A 14,830-nucleotide genomic window follows, 5' to 3' on the forward strand; every position below is an offset into this window, starting at 1 on the left:
TGTGTCTATGTATAAAATTTGTTTGATTATTTGTCTTAGACTGTGAGCTCCTTGAAAGCAGGGATGCATTTCTGCATTCCTTTTTGTCACCAGGGCTTAGCACAATGTCTAGCCATTTTTTCCTCTGAGACACCATAGTTGTCCACAGAAGTTAGCACTAATAATATAGTTTATAGAATAAATAGTTTTCATCTTCATTGAAAAAAAATGAGATTTTCTTAATAATGTGTTTTAAAGATTCAGCTGTTTTATTTATTAAATAAATGACAGGGATCACTCTGAAATCCACACTAACAATACCTTCTAAATGCTTTGACTAGTAATAAAAGTACACAGAACTTACCATCAATATAAACACCTTTCAATGCCTGGCGCAGTTCTCCATCGCTTATGGAAATCTTTAAGGCACGTAGAGTTGGTAGCACATCATTCACATGAATCTTACCATTTCGGATGTTATTGAAAATTTTACAGGCTTTTGGAAGTGCTGACAAAAGGTAAGGAAAACATGATTTAAAAAAAACTTAGTTACTATGGTCAGGGCGTAATAAAAGAGTCTTCCTTGAAATATACAGTTCAACACACACCTCAAACTATATGATTGGAAGCATTCTTGAATAATCAGCACTATTTTTTTTCAAGTATAGCAAAAATCCTGATTCTTCTCGTTCAACTCCAAAGAAAACTACACAGCATGTATCTAAATGGGGGGAAAAAATTCCCTCCCAAATCACCTGCTCAAATTGAATTCATGGCCAATGGAAGTTGAAGGAAGTTCATATGGACTCAGTGACCCATATATATCCTAGGGCTACAACCTATGAAATTCCTGAGGGATTAAGAATTCCTTAGGAGAAGACAGATAAGGACCATTTTTTCTACAGCTATTTAGGCATTTGCAAAATCCACTTAAGCCCTTCCTTAATAACCCTTCCAAATTAAGAACATTCAGCCATTTTGCACATCTTTTTAAGTGGCTTTTGGCAACTGCTCATAACTTAGATATAAAGTCTCAGACTTCTCATGATTTTTGTGGCTGAACAAAATCACAGATTTTTTATGTACTCACTTAATTTGAGCCTCAAATTGCTTTATTATAGCCTTGAATACCATCATAGAAATAAAACTGAGAGACAGCTATTTGGCGTAATAGATAAATAGGAGTCAAGGAGATCTGAATTCAAATTCTGTCTCAGAGACTTACTAAGGTGTGTGATCCTGGACAAGATCCAAAACATCTTTCAAGCCAAAATTTTATAACTTAAAAATAAGCTATCAACATCATAGAAACTTTCAAAACCACTTCCAAGAAAATATTTCACCTGTAGCCCAGATCACCAAACCATATTTCTGAGGAAACAAGTTATTATAGGCTTTAAAAAAAAAAAAAAAAAAAAAAAAAAAGCTGTTATTTCTCCCTCTATTGATGCTTAAATTCAATGTACCTCTCAGGGCTTATGAAACACATCACTTCACCCAGTAGTCAAAAGTCATTCATAGTTCACTTTAATCCCATATTTTGTGACAACATAATCAAGATAAAGTCTAGACTTAAGAGTGCATTAGTATAGAGAACTCAGAGAAAAGGAAATTCCCTCTATCAATGTAGGTTGGCACTTTCTCAGCAATTTATAGTCTCAGAACAAGGATTTCTATCCTTTGTTGATGCTATGGACCTCTTCAAGTGAAGCTTAGTCTTGTCATTTCCAAATAATAATACTTTAAATGTACAAAATAAAACACATAGAATTATAAAGTTAAACAAATATATTGAAATACAGTTATCAGAATATTTAAAAACAAGTTGATGAACCCCAGATTAAGAACCTCTATCATAAAGAATTGAAGATTACCTAGTCACTACCTCTCAGAGGCAATATTTGAACCTAGATTTTCCTAGTTCTGAGGCTGCCTCTCTACCCATTATGTAATACAGCACCACTTAGCTGCCTCACATTATTCAAATTACATCATATATAATACGTATGACAAATAGAAGGGCAATTAGATACCACAGTGGATAGGAGAGAGTGCCATCTTTGGAGTCAGGAGGTGCATCTTTAGAATCAGAAGTACCTGAGTTCAAAACAATCTTCAGATACTTAGTAGTCGTGTGAGTTTAGGGAAATTACTTAACCCTGTTTGCCTCAGTTTCCTCACCTATAAAATGAGCTGGAAAAGGAAATGACAAACCACTCCAATATCTTTGCCAAGAAAACCCCAAATGGGGTCACATAGAGTTGGACATTACTGAAACAATTCAAAAATAACAAATGACAAATGGAAGAGACATTTCACTACAAAGAAAATCTTATAGGCTTTAAAAAAAAATCCTCTCTAGGCTTCGGGGTAGGAAACCACATATTACCTTCCAAATCTGGTAAGAAAAACTCTTCATGCTGCACCTCATCATACATATTCATATAAAGGTTGGAATGAAGACTAGTTTTCCTGCAAAAGAAGAATAAACTTTAGAAATGGTGAGATAAAAGGCCAAATTTTCTTAGTGTAAATGTCTCCCAAGCATTGCCTCTCCCTTCCTCCTTGAAGAGATGTCTAAATGGAATGATAGTGAATCAACCCAATGCCACCATCTCATTCCCTTTAAGATAATTTCTCTCCCTATAGCAGAATGTCCATTTATTTAATCACAATCTATTGACAATCTATAACTGGAATCCGAAGCACATTGGAATCAACTATGAGACATAGGAGACACTGGCATAGGATTGTCCAGTACAACATGCCCACATAAAAAAAAAGCACTGTGCTCTATGAGCAAAGCATAATTGCAGTAGCTCAAAGGAAATATAAAACATGCAACTTTAGAGGAATCTCCACTCTACATGTTCAAATGGACTATTGGTACCTGACTGTGGTAGAGCATTCCAAGTAGAACATTGTTCATATTGGTCTAATCAGCCACAGTTGGACACACTGTACCTTGACCCTGATGCCATTTTGATCCTCTGAGAATGAAAAATAACAATCAACCATAGATGGGATCCTACATTTTCCTAGGTTTAAATTTACATGTTTTGACTTTTTAAGGAAGTTGTCAAGACCAGAAACTCTTCCTCTAATAATTAAAGAAAATTAAGTCCCATTCTTTGGACTTGATCATCAAACAACTTGAAAGAGACATTGAGATAACTTTTATGTAAGTCAGAACTCACTCAGAAAGCCCTCTCAAACTGATGGACATTCTTTAGGAAGGAGAGAAGCAGGAAATAGGGGACAGCAATTCTCTTTCAGAACCCAGAATTATCAAAGAAAGTAGAAAAACATTAGAGATATACCGGGGAGGTGTAGATGGAGCTGGTCTTATCGATGGAATGCTGCAAATACTAGTTTGGTGAAGCTGGTACTTGGAAAAAGAGATAGTCTCTTCCTTGCTCTTCCTCTTCTCTCTCTCCTTTTCTTTTTCCTTTTTTCTTTCCTTCTCTCTTTCCTTCTGTCTTTCCTTCTCTTTTTCCTCCTCTCTTTCCTTCTCTTTTTCTTCCTTTTCCTTCTCTCTATCACTTTCTTTTTCTTTTTCCTTGTTTTCCCTTTCTCTTTCTCTCATTGCCATCCTTATTAAGGAAGGTGTTATCTGTATAAAAACACAACATCTTATGATCATAGGTTCACAAGATTTTAGAGTCTGAAGGGACCTTAAAGATAATCAGGTCTCATTATTTGCTTTTTGGTAGTATCAGAGATGATATAATTTATTATGGGGATAGAAAGGACTTTGTCCTAGGGTACTGACATGGGGACAGTAAAATTCACTTCCCAAGAGATCTGACTTAGAATCTACCTCCAAGAACAAATAGTGAATCACCCCAATCTCATCCCTGTATATATGTGTACGTGTGTATACATATACATACACATATATATACATATATGTGTATACATGTGTTGATATAGAAAACAATTTAGGAAGTTTATTTGGCATTGAATAATCCAAATATCCTCAAGATAATGGGAAGTTACAAGAGTTGATCAAACTAGGATGATAGATGTGCAATAAACAGGAGACTTATGGGAGAGATTAGAGGTTGCCAAACCTCTAATGGGGGAGGGAGATCAGAAGCCACAATTTCAATGACTAGGATTGTGATACCTTCATCAGAAATAAGGAAGTTCAAAGAGGAGTGTGTTTGGGAGAAATAATTAATGAGATCTATGAATTCTTGCAACCCATCTATGTTCATTCTGTGAGATTTGCTCTATCCCATCCAAAACAAAAAAAGGGGAAGGTAAATTCCTGGTCACTACCATAGACTGCAGAACTCATCCCTCAAAACCATGAAGCAGTCTATTCCAGTGATTCTCAAACTTTTGTTCTCAATATCTTTTAGTATTAAAATAAAATACTATTAAAAATTATTGAGGATCTGTCCAAAGAATTTTTATTTATGTGGATTATATTTATAGATATTTAACATATTAGGAAAAAACTAATTTTGAATTTGTAGATCTTTTCAGAGGATCTAGGAGACCTTAAGGATTTTATGGGCTACACCTTTGAGAAATACTCTAGATGGTAAAGGGATGAGTGTACTGGAAAGAGCAAATTTTCCACCTGTGCTACTACTGCTTTGGGTGCCCAGGTGTGGTTAGGTACTGAAGCCCCTGAAGGACTAAACCCTGTACAGAACAAGGAAGCTAGTAGAATGCACAGCAGAGAAAGGGAATTGTTGTTATTGTTCAGTCGCTTCAGCCATGTCCTACTCTTTGTGATCTGATTTAAGATTTTTTTTTGGCAAAAATACTGGAGTGGTTTGCCATTTCCTTCTCCAGTTCATTTTACAAATGGGGAAACTGAGGCAATCCGGATTAAGTGATTTGTCTAGGATCACACAGTTAGAAAGTGTCTGAGACCAGGTCTGAAGTTAGGAAGATGAGTCTTCCTGACTCCAGGCATGGCACTCTATTCACTTTACCACCTAGTTAGAGTGAGGGAATTTAGGGGATAAAGATCAGTGTAGTTGTATTGAAGACAAGTTTCACAATAATTGGCCATGCTGGGAGAGGAGGATGTGATCCACCTTCCCCTCCTCTGATCCCCTTGTGATCATGTCATGCTCTTTGAGGAGAGTGGATTGGACTTCAAACTCTCAAGGGAGATTTGGAAGCCTTTATCATAAATAATAAATGCTAGAGGGATTCAGAGGCAAATAAAATTAATGAAGATGGGAGTAATTAAGGAAAGCTTCACCAAAAAAAGGCAGAGCTTGAGAAAAATATGAAGGATGATTTGAATAAAGGGAATAAAAAAGGCATTCCAGGTAAAGGAATATATAAGTGAAGACCCACAGGCAGAAGTGAGTGCTCCCAGATCAGAAAACAGATCTAAGCAGAGCAACTAGGAAGGAAAGTTAACTAAATGGAATCAAATTATGAAGAACCTTAAAAAAAAAAAAAAACTATGTAGGTTTTATTAGGATATAGAAAATCACCAAAGATTTCTTAGCAAGAAAATGATATGTTACAAAAGGTATTTGAGGAAAATCACTCTGACAACCCTGATACAAACAAGCAATGTCAACTCTCTCCCAGTAGTTAAGGCAACTATGTTGCTGTGGTAGTGGTTGTGGTGCTAGTGGTGCTGTACAAAGCACTGCGCCCGAGTTCAAATGTGATCTCAGACACTTACAGCTATGTGACTACAAGTAAGTAAATCACTTAACTTCTATCTTCCTCAAGTTTCCTCATCTATAAAATGGAGATAATAGTCGCACTTACTTCCCAGTGTCATCATAAGGATAAAATGAGATAATATTTATAAAGAGTTTTGAAAATTCTAATATATAAATGATAACTATTATTGATGATGATGATGATTCTTTCTCTGAAACTAGAGAGAATGAAAATAAGTGTAATCTGGATGAAAAATCATGTGTACCTTTCCTGTATTGACCAATTTCATAGAACTGGCATCTAATAAAATATAGTTAACCCTAAAACCATATTGAATATAATTTGATATTATTTTCATGATTCAAAAGATAATTTCAGATCTTTTTTCTTATTAATAGGAATTAACATTGGATTACAGAAAAAATACAATGTGGCTAGTGGAAATGGAGAAGAACCAAGCAAATCTAAATTTACCACTCAGTAGCTATGTGACCTTGGCAAATCATTTTGTTTTTCTGGGCAGAGAATGGGCTAGGTGATTTCTCTAAGGACCCTTCTCAATCTTTTTTTTTTTAAGTTGAATTCCAGATGTGTACAAGTATCATCAGAGTAAATATTCTGATGAAAAGAATTCTGATTTACAAATAAAAACTGAAACTCCACAAGGAAAAGATTAAGCCATTGCTCCCTTTAAGAAAATTTCTTTCAGGTGATTAAAATAAAATTATCTGAATGGTTTCTTTTAATTCTATCAGACCAAAGCACAAGCAGTATTTATAGAATTGGGAAGCAGGTTTTTCCACCCTTACCTCAGTTCCTTTATCTTCCATTACTACATCTCGTTTTTTCTTGCTTTTGATTGGTGTCCTTTCGATTAATTTTTCATCTTCACAGACAAACACTGCTGTTTCAAACCTAAATTACAAAGTAACTTGGCATCATTAGTCAAGTGGTAGGTTTTCCCCACTTTTCTCTTTCTCTTGATTTATTATCAAGAATATTGCTGACACATATCCCAGATACTAAGTAGCAATCATCACACACAGTAGGATAAAACATAGTCCTGAACAAGAGATGGGAAGAGCAAGCCCAGACTACTGGCCCTTTAAGTTCAGTTCAATGTTGTCAGGAGTCCACAGGGAAATGGATGAACTCAGTAAACAGGGGTTAACCTACATGCCAGATACAAGTTAAAGACAAAGTTGCCACCTGGAAAAGTCAGTTATTTAAAACCCTAAAGCACTTTTATTTCTTTTTTGTTAATCTGTTTCTCTGCCTTACCTTAAAACTAGATTTTTGAATACATCATGACCTCCCTTTTATGGAAAGAGAAAAGAAAAATTCGGGGGGGGGGGGGGGGGAGGGGGACAGGAATGCTGGATTCGAAGTGAGAAGACTTCAATCAACATCTATTAAGCACCAATATGTGCCAGGAACTACATGCCATTTATTGCCTTTGTGATTGTAAGCTAATCACTTAACTTCTAAAGCCAGTTACCTTAAGTCTTAGTTTCCCAAATGGGCTTCAGCCTAGATGACCTTAGAAACTTCCTTCAAGTTCTAAATCAATAACTCTTATTAAAGTATCTTGTTCCTTGCCTTCAACTGTATCCCAACTATATCCCAATAAAATGTCATTCTTCCCCCTAAATTATTTGATCAGAGAAGTAAAAGGGTATAAATAACCTTATTTTTTAGAAGTAATAATTTTTTCCATTTTTCAAAATGTCTTTTTTTTTAAAAAGAAGCAAAAGTAGTAAACTCATCTGTGTAAGCCTCTAGATAGAGGATTCTTAACCTGGGGTCTATAAACTTTTTTTAAAAAATTGATACTGGAATTCCAACGAATTCACAATTAGAAATTCTGTCCACCTCCAGATCAAGAATTGATGAATTCAGTAAAAAAAAAAAAAAAAAAAAAAAATAAAATAAAATTCTCTTTCTTTTTCTTGTTATCTCTTCACCCAAGAACATGGCTAATATAGAAATATGCTTTGTAGGACTTTAAGTGTATAATAAATATCATATAGAGAAATGCTTTTAGAACCATGTCTTCACAAAGCCATAATAAAAGACAACAATTGAATTTGTCCCATATAACTGAAAATTATGTTGATCTCCCATTAAACTCTAAGCGCCTTGAGGACAAGAAGTATCTTTTGCAGGTTTTGCAATTGTCAATGCTGAAAAATTATCTATGCATATATCTTGTAAATAAAAAGCTATAATAGAAAAAAAAGTTTAAAAAAAAAAGAATTGTCTTTTGCCTCTTTTTATATTCTCACAATTTGGCACAATGCATAACACATAACAGGTATTTAGATATGTTTACTAATTCGTTGATTGATGCAGGCAATGAAATAATTAAGATCCAAAAATGGAATCAAAAGACCCTTTGTTGGCAACAAATCTCTGAATTCAAACAATAATATATTGAAAAAGAAATGTCAGATAAATGGCTAAATCATGCAGATTGGTTTACAAAAACAAAGAAATTTATGTTGATAATTCAGGATCAGGTCATCATCACCAGAATTTTCAAAAGATTAACCTTATGGATTAATGAAAACTACAATAATAATATCTAACATTTAGTTGGTAACTAGGTGGCACTGTGGGACCTGGAATCAGGAAGACTAATTTTTCACTTTCTAGTTGTATGACCTTGGGCAAGTCAATTTCCCCTGTTCACCTCAATTTCTTTATCTATAAAATGAGCTGAAGACAGAAATGACAAATCACTCCAGTCTCTCTGCCAAGAAAACCCCAAATTGGGTCATAAAAAGTCAGATATAATTTAACAACAACAACAAAAATTAGTTAATATCCACTACATATCAACATACCCTACTAAGCCCTTTATAATTATTATCTCATTTGATCCTGACAACAATCCTAGAAGATAGGTGTTATTATTAGCCCCATTTTACAAATGAAAAAACTAAGGCAAACAAAGATTTAGTGACCTGCCTAAGGTCACAGTTAGTAGATGTCTGAGGTCACATTTGAACTCCAGTCTTCAATTCTAGGTCTAGAGCTTGTTACGCTGTGCTACCTAGCTGCAAAGAAATGAAAGAGATTGTGTGACTCCATCACTACAGGTTATAAAAATTTAGCAAGTTGCAACAGGCAATCTTAATTATACGCAAGAAACTTGGCATCTTTCATAAAGCTAATGAATGATGAGTCTCTTTACTACAAAAATAGGCTTCAAAATATCTTGAACAACTCAAGAAATAAGTGATAGGGAAACTGGGCATATCACAGAAAAAAAAAACATTGTGTATATTTACTCAAACATAACATCAATCCACAAAAATGTAAATACATTTTTTATAGATGTTGTCATGCCAAGTACTCAAAATGTCCAAGCTACATGAAATCAAATGTTTTAAAATTTAGAAAATGAAACCCTAGGGAAAAGAATAAGGTACATATCATGTCTGTCATCCTGTCTGCTGCTGAAGTTGAGCTGAGAATGCTTTCAGGTAGTCTAAAGAAAATGAAATTAAAATATAATATTTTTATTCAATTATAAAAAAGTGGTTTTTTTCCACTTGTGTAATGGACCCCAGAGTATTAAACAAAACAATTATAACCATAGTTAGATAATATTATTATCTATAATAATGTAGCAAGATAATTATGTCAGGATAATAACTTTTCCCAAGAACATTTTCATCTAACACAATAATAATCATTCTCTTTAAGGTGACAGTACTAGAAAGACATTAATGTACTGGATGATGACTTTTCCCAAGAACATTTCCATGTGACATAATAATAATTGATGACAGTACTATAAAGACAATAAGATACTGTCCCTTCCCCAGGGAGCTGTTTAATGCTAAAAGAGACAGAAAGAGTATTTTCAAATAAAGACAGTAAGATACTGTCTCTTTCCCAGGGAGCTGGTTAGTGCTAAAAGAGACAGAAAGAGTAAAAGAGGTTTAAATCAATTTATAAACTATTTAAGATATTGCTTTTGTCAAAAAGAACATTTTGATACCTAAAAGGTGAAAGAAAAAACTTTGTTTTAATAAAAAAAAATTGCTAAAATATGTAAATGAAGCAACATTTTCAGATGGGATTTGAACTGTTATAACAAAAAAACCAAACTGTGGCATAAATCTAAAGATTTAAATCACTTTGTCAAAATTTTAGAGTGATGCTTCATTTACCTATAAGCAGTCTAATGGATTAAAGTGGCAGAGGGAAAAAAATTAATTATTAAACATTGGAAAATGTGTGAAGACAATTTCAAAGATAGAATGTGATGTTGGCCCCTTAGTTCATTTACCTAACCAGTTTTAATACTTAAGAAGGCTAAATTAAAAAGATTAGAAATCATATAACTAGTTAAAGCCTAAGTTATGATCAAATAAATTTAGTCTGTTGATTTCATGAGGGAAATTTATCAATTTCTTGTCTTTTAAGTGAAAAGTGAGTCAACTAAGTGTCAGGGAGCTCTGATTTAAATCATTAGAAGGTTCTTGGCATTTTTGTCATAATGTGCTTTTTTATTTGTTTCTTTGGGGGCCTCCCTTTGGAAAGAAGGCAGGAGGTAGAATAGGTGGGTTTTCATTCATTGAAAATGTTAAATTAATTTAAAAACCATTATCTGTTATATGGCATGAATCAGGGAGACAAAAGGAAGAATAAAAGAAATTCTGGTGATGTAAAAAAGATATCAATGTTGTGTTTTGTTTTTTTAAGGCTGGGACTGGGGTTGAGGCTGAATAAATATTTAACAAATGATTATTTGCTGTCAGATGAATACTATAGAAACAGTCAGATAAGGGTCAAAAGTGTCTTTGTGAAGCTTCAGGTGAAGAAGAAGCAACTGAAACTACTGCACAATTAGGGCAATTAGCTAACAGTGGGTTTTAGATATGAGTCCTGATTAATGATAGGGAAGATCAGTTAGAGGGACCCAGTTCTGCCTCCTTCTGATCTCATAGTAAAAATCAGAAAGAGCATGTGGCATTAACCCTTGCTCAATAGAAAAAGAAAGTTCTAATTGAATGACTCGAATCCTGATAAGTGAACGATGTAAGAAGTATTTAGGAAGGACTAGCCCCACTCCTATAAAGGTTTACAGGGCCCTTTTCAGAGCAGCTCATTCATCTCTGGTGCGTACCTTCACCCAGCTCCAAGAAGCTGTATCATGTACATGGCCACACTCCAATAAAAACTGTCTCAATAAATGGTCTAAACCATGTTAAGGGTAACCAACAGACCTCATACCTGTTGGTTAAGTTTAGGGGAAGTAGGGCTATCTACTCCAAGCCGGTGCAGACTTTCCCCAGAAGAATAGGTAGATGAGATAAATGTTTTCAATAGTCATGACATGGCTGAAGCAAGTAGTGTGGAATGCTTAGAGACTGGTCAGCAATCAAGACATGAAGGTCATTCACTACATTCTAGACCATTGCGAGTCATCTTGACTTTTTGTCCTGTCTCTGAACTTCAATGACTCAAGGAGAGAGTAAAACTGATGACTGTGTACAACTCTATCTCATTTAAATCCAGTCCACAATTAAATCAAAACATCATGCTACAATGTCATTTGGTTCTCTTTGAAAACAAAGGACAAACAACATGTGAACAGTTGACTAGTTTTGTTTTGTCTCTCCCAAAGAGTTAATCTGAGTTGTGTTGCTGTGTGTTTTTTTCTGACTAGACCATACAGCATCCTGTGAATATGTGGCTGATTGGGCTGGTATTTCTTAATTGGAGACAGTAAATCTGATGAAAACTGTAGTTCTCTCTGATTTCAAAGGAACTTCTAACTAATTCAATAGTTCAAGGTCTTTTTAAAGCTCTCATTATATGTTGAAATAACTCATAAATACTGTAAGCAAATAGTTTGTGTGTGATGCAGACAGGCCTGAATGAACAATGGCATCATACTCTATAGTCCAGAGTTGTAAGTAACCCAAACACGTGAATTTTTCTCCCTCTTGTAGTTTCATGACAGATTTCTTTAAGTGTGTTCCCACTTTTCTCTAAAAAATACTGAGCATATAGGTCAGAGAATATAACTCAGATTTATTTTAGTTTATTTAATTTAAAATACAAGACCTCATGATAGTGTTGTAATTTCTTTTGCCTCATTGCTAAAATAATTTTAAGACCTAAAAATGCCATTATTGTGCTTAGCTGGTTTGTACAGATAGAAACACACCATTAGGGTCTCAAGACCTAATATAGTAAATAGGAAGCATATACTTTCCCCACAACAGGATTATTCTTAGGATATGAAAGAATTTCAGTGTGATCTTATGGTTGTGATTCTTCTCTGATAGATCTGACAGAGTAAAAGCAGATTGGAAAATACAAGCCAATCCAAACAATAAGGAGTTGTTATCAACAACTGTCCATATGAGAGGAAAGAGGAGTTATCCTCTGGTATATAGATAACCTCATGCTTCCATTATATGAGGATTTCCTATCCCGGATCAGAGACTGGTGGTCTATACTTTGGCGTGCTTTGTAACAATACTTATAACAAAGAGTATTTCATCATAAAGTTCTCCAGTTATCCTCCATGATAACATCTACAGAAGTTACATATGAAAACTGAACATTTTTAATCATGTTCCCAGGGTAGCTACTTCTTCAGTAAGTATTCTTTTGAATTTTAGATCAAAAAGGAAAGCCTTTTCCAAGTCACTTTTGGGTTTTAAAAGCTGACTTCTAGAACTGAAAGTTTTTGTTATTTAATCCAAAGAAAGTATTCTACATACTGGGATGTAGATATAGAGCTGGAAAGGACCTCAAAGACAAGAGTCCTAACCTTTTTTCTGCTATGTACTCTTTTGGCAATTTGATGATGTCAAAATAACGTTTTGTTGCCTATATTCATAAGTGAAGAAAATGTTAAATTTCAGCTAGATGTTATATATATATATATATATATTTCCAATCCAAGTTCATAGAGGCTTACCCTAGTCAAAAAGATAGTAAGCGCCCAAAGGCAGAATTTGAACACAGGTTCTCTGAATTTAGATCCAAATGTTCTTTTCACCATAGCACATTAAGAGTAATATAACAAAGTGATTGAGAGCTATTTTAAGGAAGGCAAGAAATGCATTATTGCTCAAATATCATTTTCACATAAGGATAAGAGGTTCATGGATTTAAAATTAGCCTTCTAATTTTATTAAATAATTCTTTATTTATAATCCAACCTCTCCATTTTAAAGATGAAGCCTGGAAGTGTCTTGTTTAAGATCACAAAGATAGTAAGTGATAAATTAGAAATCCAAGTCCAAGTCCTTTGACTCCAAATTCATTGCTTCCCTTAAGATGGCCCAGGACACAAGAAAAGTAGAGATGGGATTTGTCATGTGCTTTTTATCTACAAGTTTTCTTCTTCCTGTTGGCCTGTTTCTATTGATACAATAAACACACATTAGGTGCTCTTCCTAGGAACCTATGGTATCCTGGAACTTCTGGATTTATCAGAAGCAGGCAGACTCTGGACAGTTAAGACTTATGGAAATACTATATGAGGACTCAGAACAAGTGTCCTATTACACAATGCACATTCACCAAGTATAAAGTCAATGGAGCCCTCTCTCTATCACTCCCATATACTCTCCCACTGCCAAATTCAAAGAATTATATCATCATACTTGGAAGTCCACATTTTACTCCAGCACTTTCCTGTGTGCCATAAAATAACTCTTATACACTTATAACTGTGTTTTAAAAGAGTGTTTAGAAGTATTTATATTTAGGTGATGGTAGAGCCCATTAGTCCATTCAGATTGCTGCCCCCAGTAATAATAAATAGCTCTTCCCAAAAGAGCTTTACTCAAGACTTTTGCATGATCTGTTACAGATTAGAAAATTCAAAAGCACACTTTCACTTACCCTTTCTTAGATTTCGTGGTCAGCATTCTAACTTCAGATATGGCTCCTGGTGAAACCTTCTTTTCTAATGTTCTAGAAATCTTGATGTACTTCCTGGTATCAACTCCTGATGTTGTCATACCAGTTGCAAAGGCAGCAGTGGTAGTAGCAGTACTAATGCACTTTTGAGTATCAACTCCTGATGTTGTCATACTAGTTACAAAGGCAGCACCAGTAGTAGCAGTACCAATGCCCTTCTGGGTATCAATTCCTGATGGCATACTAGTTGCAAAGGCAGCAGCAGTAGTAGCAGTACCAATGCCCTTCTGGGTATCAACTCTTGATGACATACTCGCAAACGCAGCACAAATAGGAGCAGTATCAATGCCCTTCTGGGTATCAACTCTTGATGACATACTTGCAAAGGTAGCACCAGTAGGAGCAGTACCAATGCCCTTCTGGGTATCAACTCTTGATGGCATACTAGTTGCAAAGGCAGCACCAGCAGTAACAGTCCCAATGCCCTTCTGGGTATCAACTCCTGATGGCATACTCGCAAACGCAGCACAAATAGGAGCAGTATCAATGCCCTTCTGGGTATCAACTCTTGATGACATACTTGCAAAGGTAGCACCAGTAGGACCAGTACCAATGCCCTTCTGGGTATCAACTCTTGATGGCATACTAGTTGCAAAGGCAGCACAAATAGGAGCAGTACCAATGCCCTTCTGGGTATCAACTCTTGATGACATACTAGTTGCAAAGGCAGCAGAAATAGGAGCAGTACTAATGCCCTTCTGGGTATCAACTCTTGATGACATACTTGCAAACGCAGCACAAGTAGGAGCAGTATCAACGCCCTTCTGGGTATCAACTCTTGATGGCATACTAGTTGCAAAGGCAGCAGCAGTAGTAGCAGTACCAATGCCCTTCTGGGTATCAACTCTTGATGACATACTTGCAAACGCAGCACAAGTAGGAGCAGTACTAATGCCCTTCTGGGTATCAACTCTTGATGGCATACTTGCAAACACAGCACTAGTAGTAGCTGTACCAATGCCCTTCTGGGTATCAACTCCTGATGACATACTAGTTACAAAGGCAGCACCAGTAGTAGCAGTCCCAATGCACTTTCGGGTATCAACTCCTGATGATATACTACTTGCAAAGGCAGCAGCAGTAGTAGCAGTACCAATGCCTTTCTGGGTATCAACTCTTGATGACATACTTGCAAAGGTAGCACCAGTAGGAGCAGTACCAATGCCCTTCTGGGTATCAATTCCTGATGACATACTTGCAAAGGCAGCACTGGTAGTAGCAGTACCAATGCAACTAGTAGAGC

At 35.4% G+C, this 14,830-nt stretch overlaps 1 protein-coding gene across 1 annotated transcript in view; it reads right to left on the reverse strand.

Moving 5' to 3' along the window:
- The window catches only part of LOC111720984 (EF-hand calcium-binding domain-containing protein 13-like), a 38,319-nt gene extending 23,539 nt beyond the window's left edge, over window positions 1-14,780 (reverse strand). Inside the window, exons 1-5 of the mRNA XM_031968648.1 lie at window positions 13,510-14,780; window positions 6,438-6,543; window positions 3,300-3,592; window positions 2,369-2,451; window positions 344-487 (exon numbers count right to left, since the gene is read on the reverse strand). Coding sequence (XP_031824508.1) covers window positions 344-487; window positions 2,369-2,451; window positions 3,300-3,592; window positions 6,438-6,543; window positions 13,510-14,780 — 1,897 coding nt within the window. The remainder of the gene's footprint in view (window positions 1-343; window positions 488-2,368; window positions 2,452-3,299; window positions 3,593-6,437; window positions 6,544-13,509) is intronic.
- Between the last annotated feature and the right edge of the window lie 50 nt (window positions 14,781-14,830).

Source organism: Sarcophilus harrisii, chromosome 4, assembly GCF_902635505.1.
Source record: "Sarcophilus harrisii chromosome 4, mSarHar1.11, whole genome shotgun sequence".
NCBI lineage: Eukaryota > Metazoa > Chordata > Mammalia > Dasyuromorphia > Dasyuridae > Sarcophilus > Sarcophilus harrisii.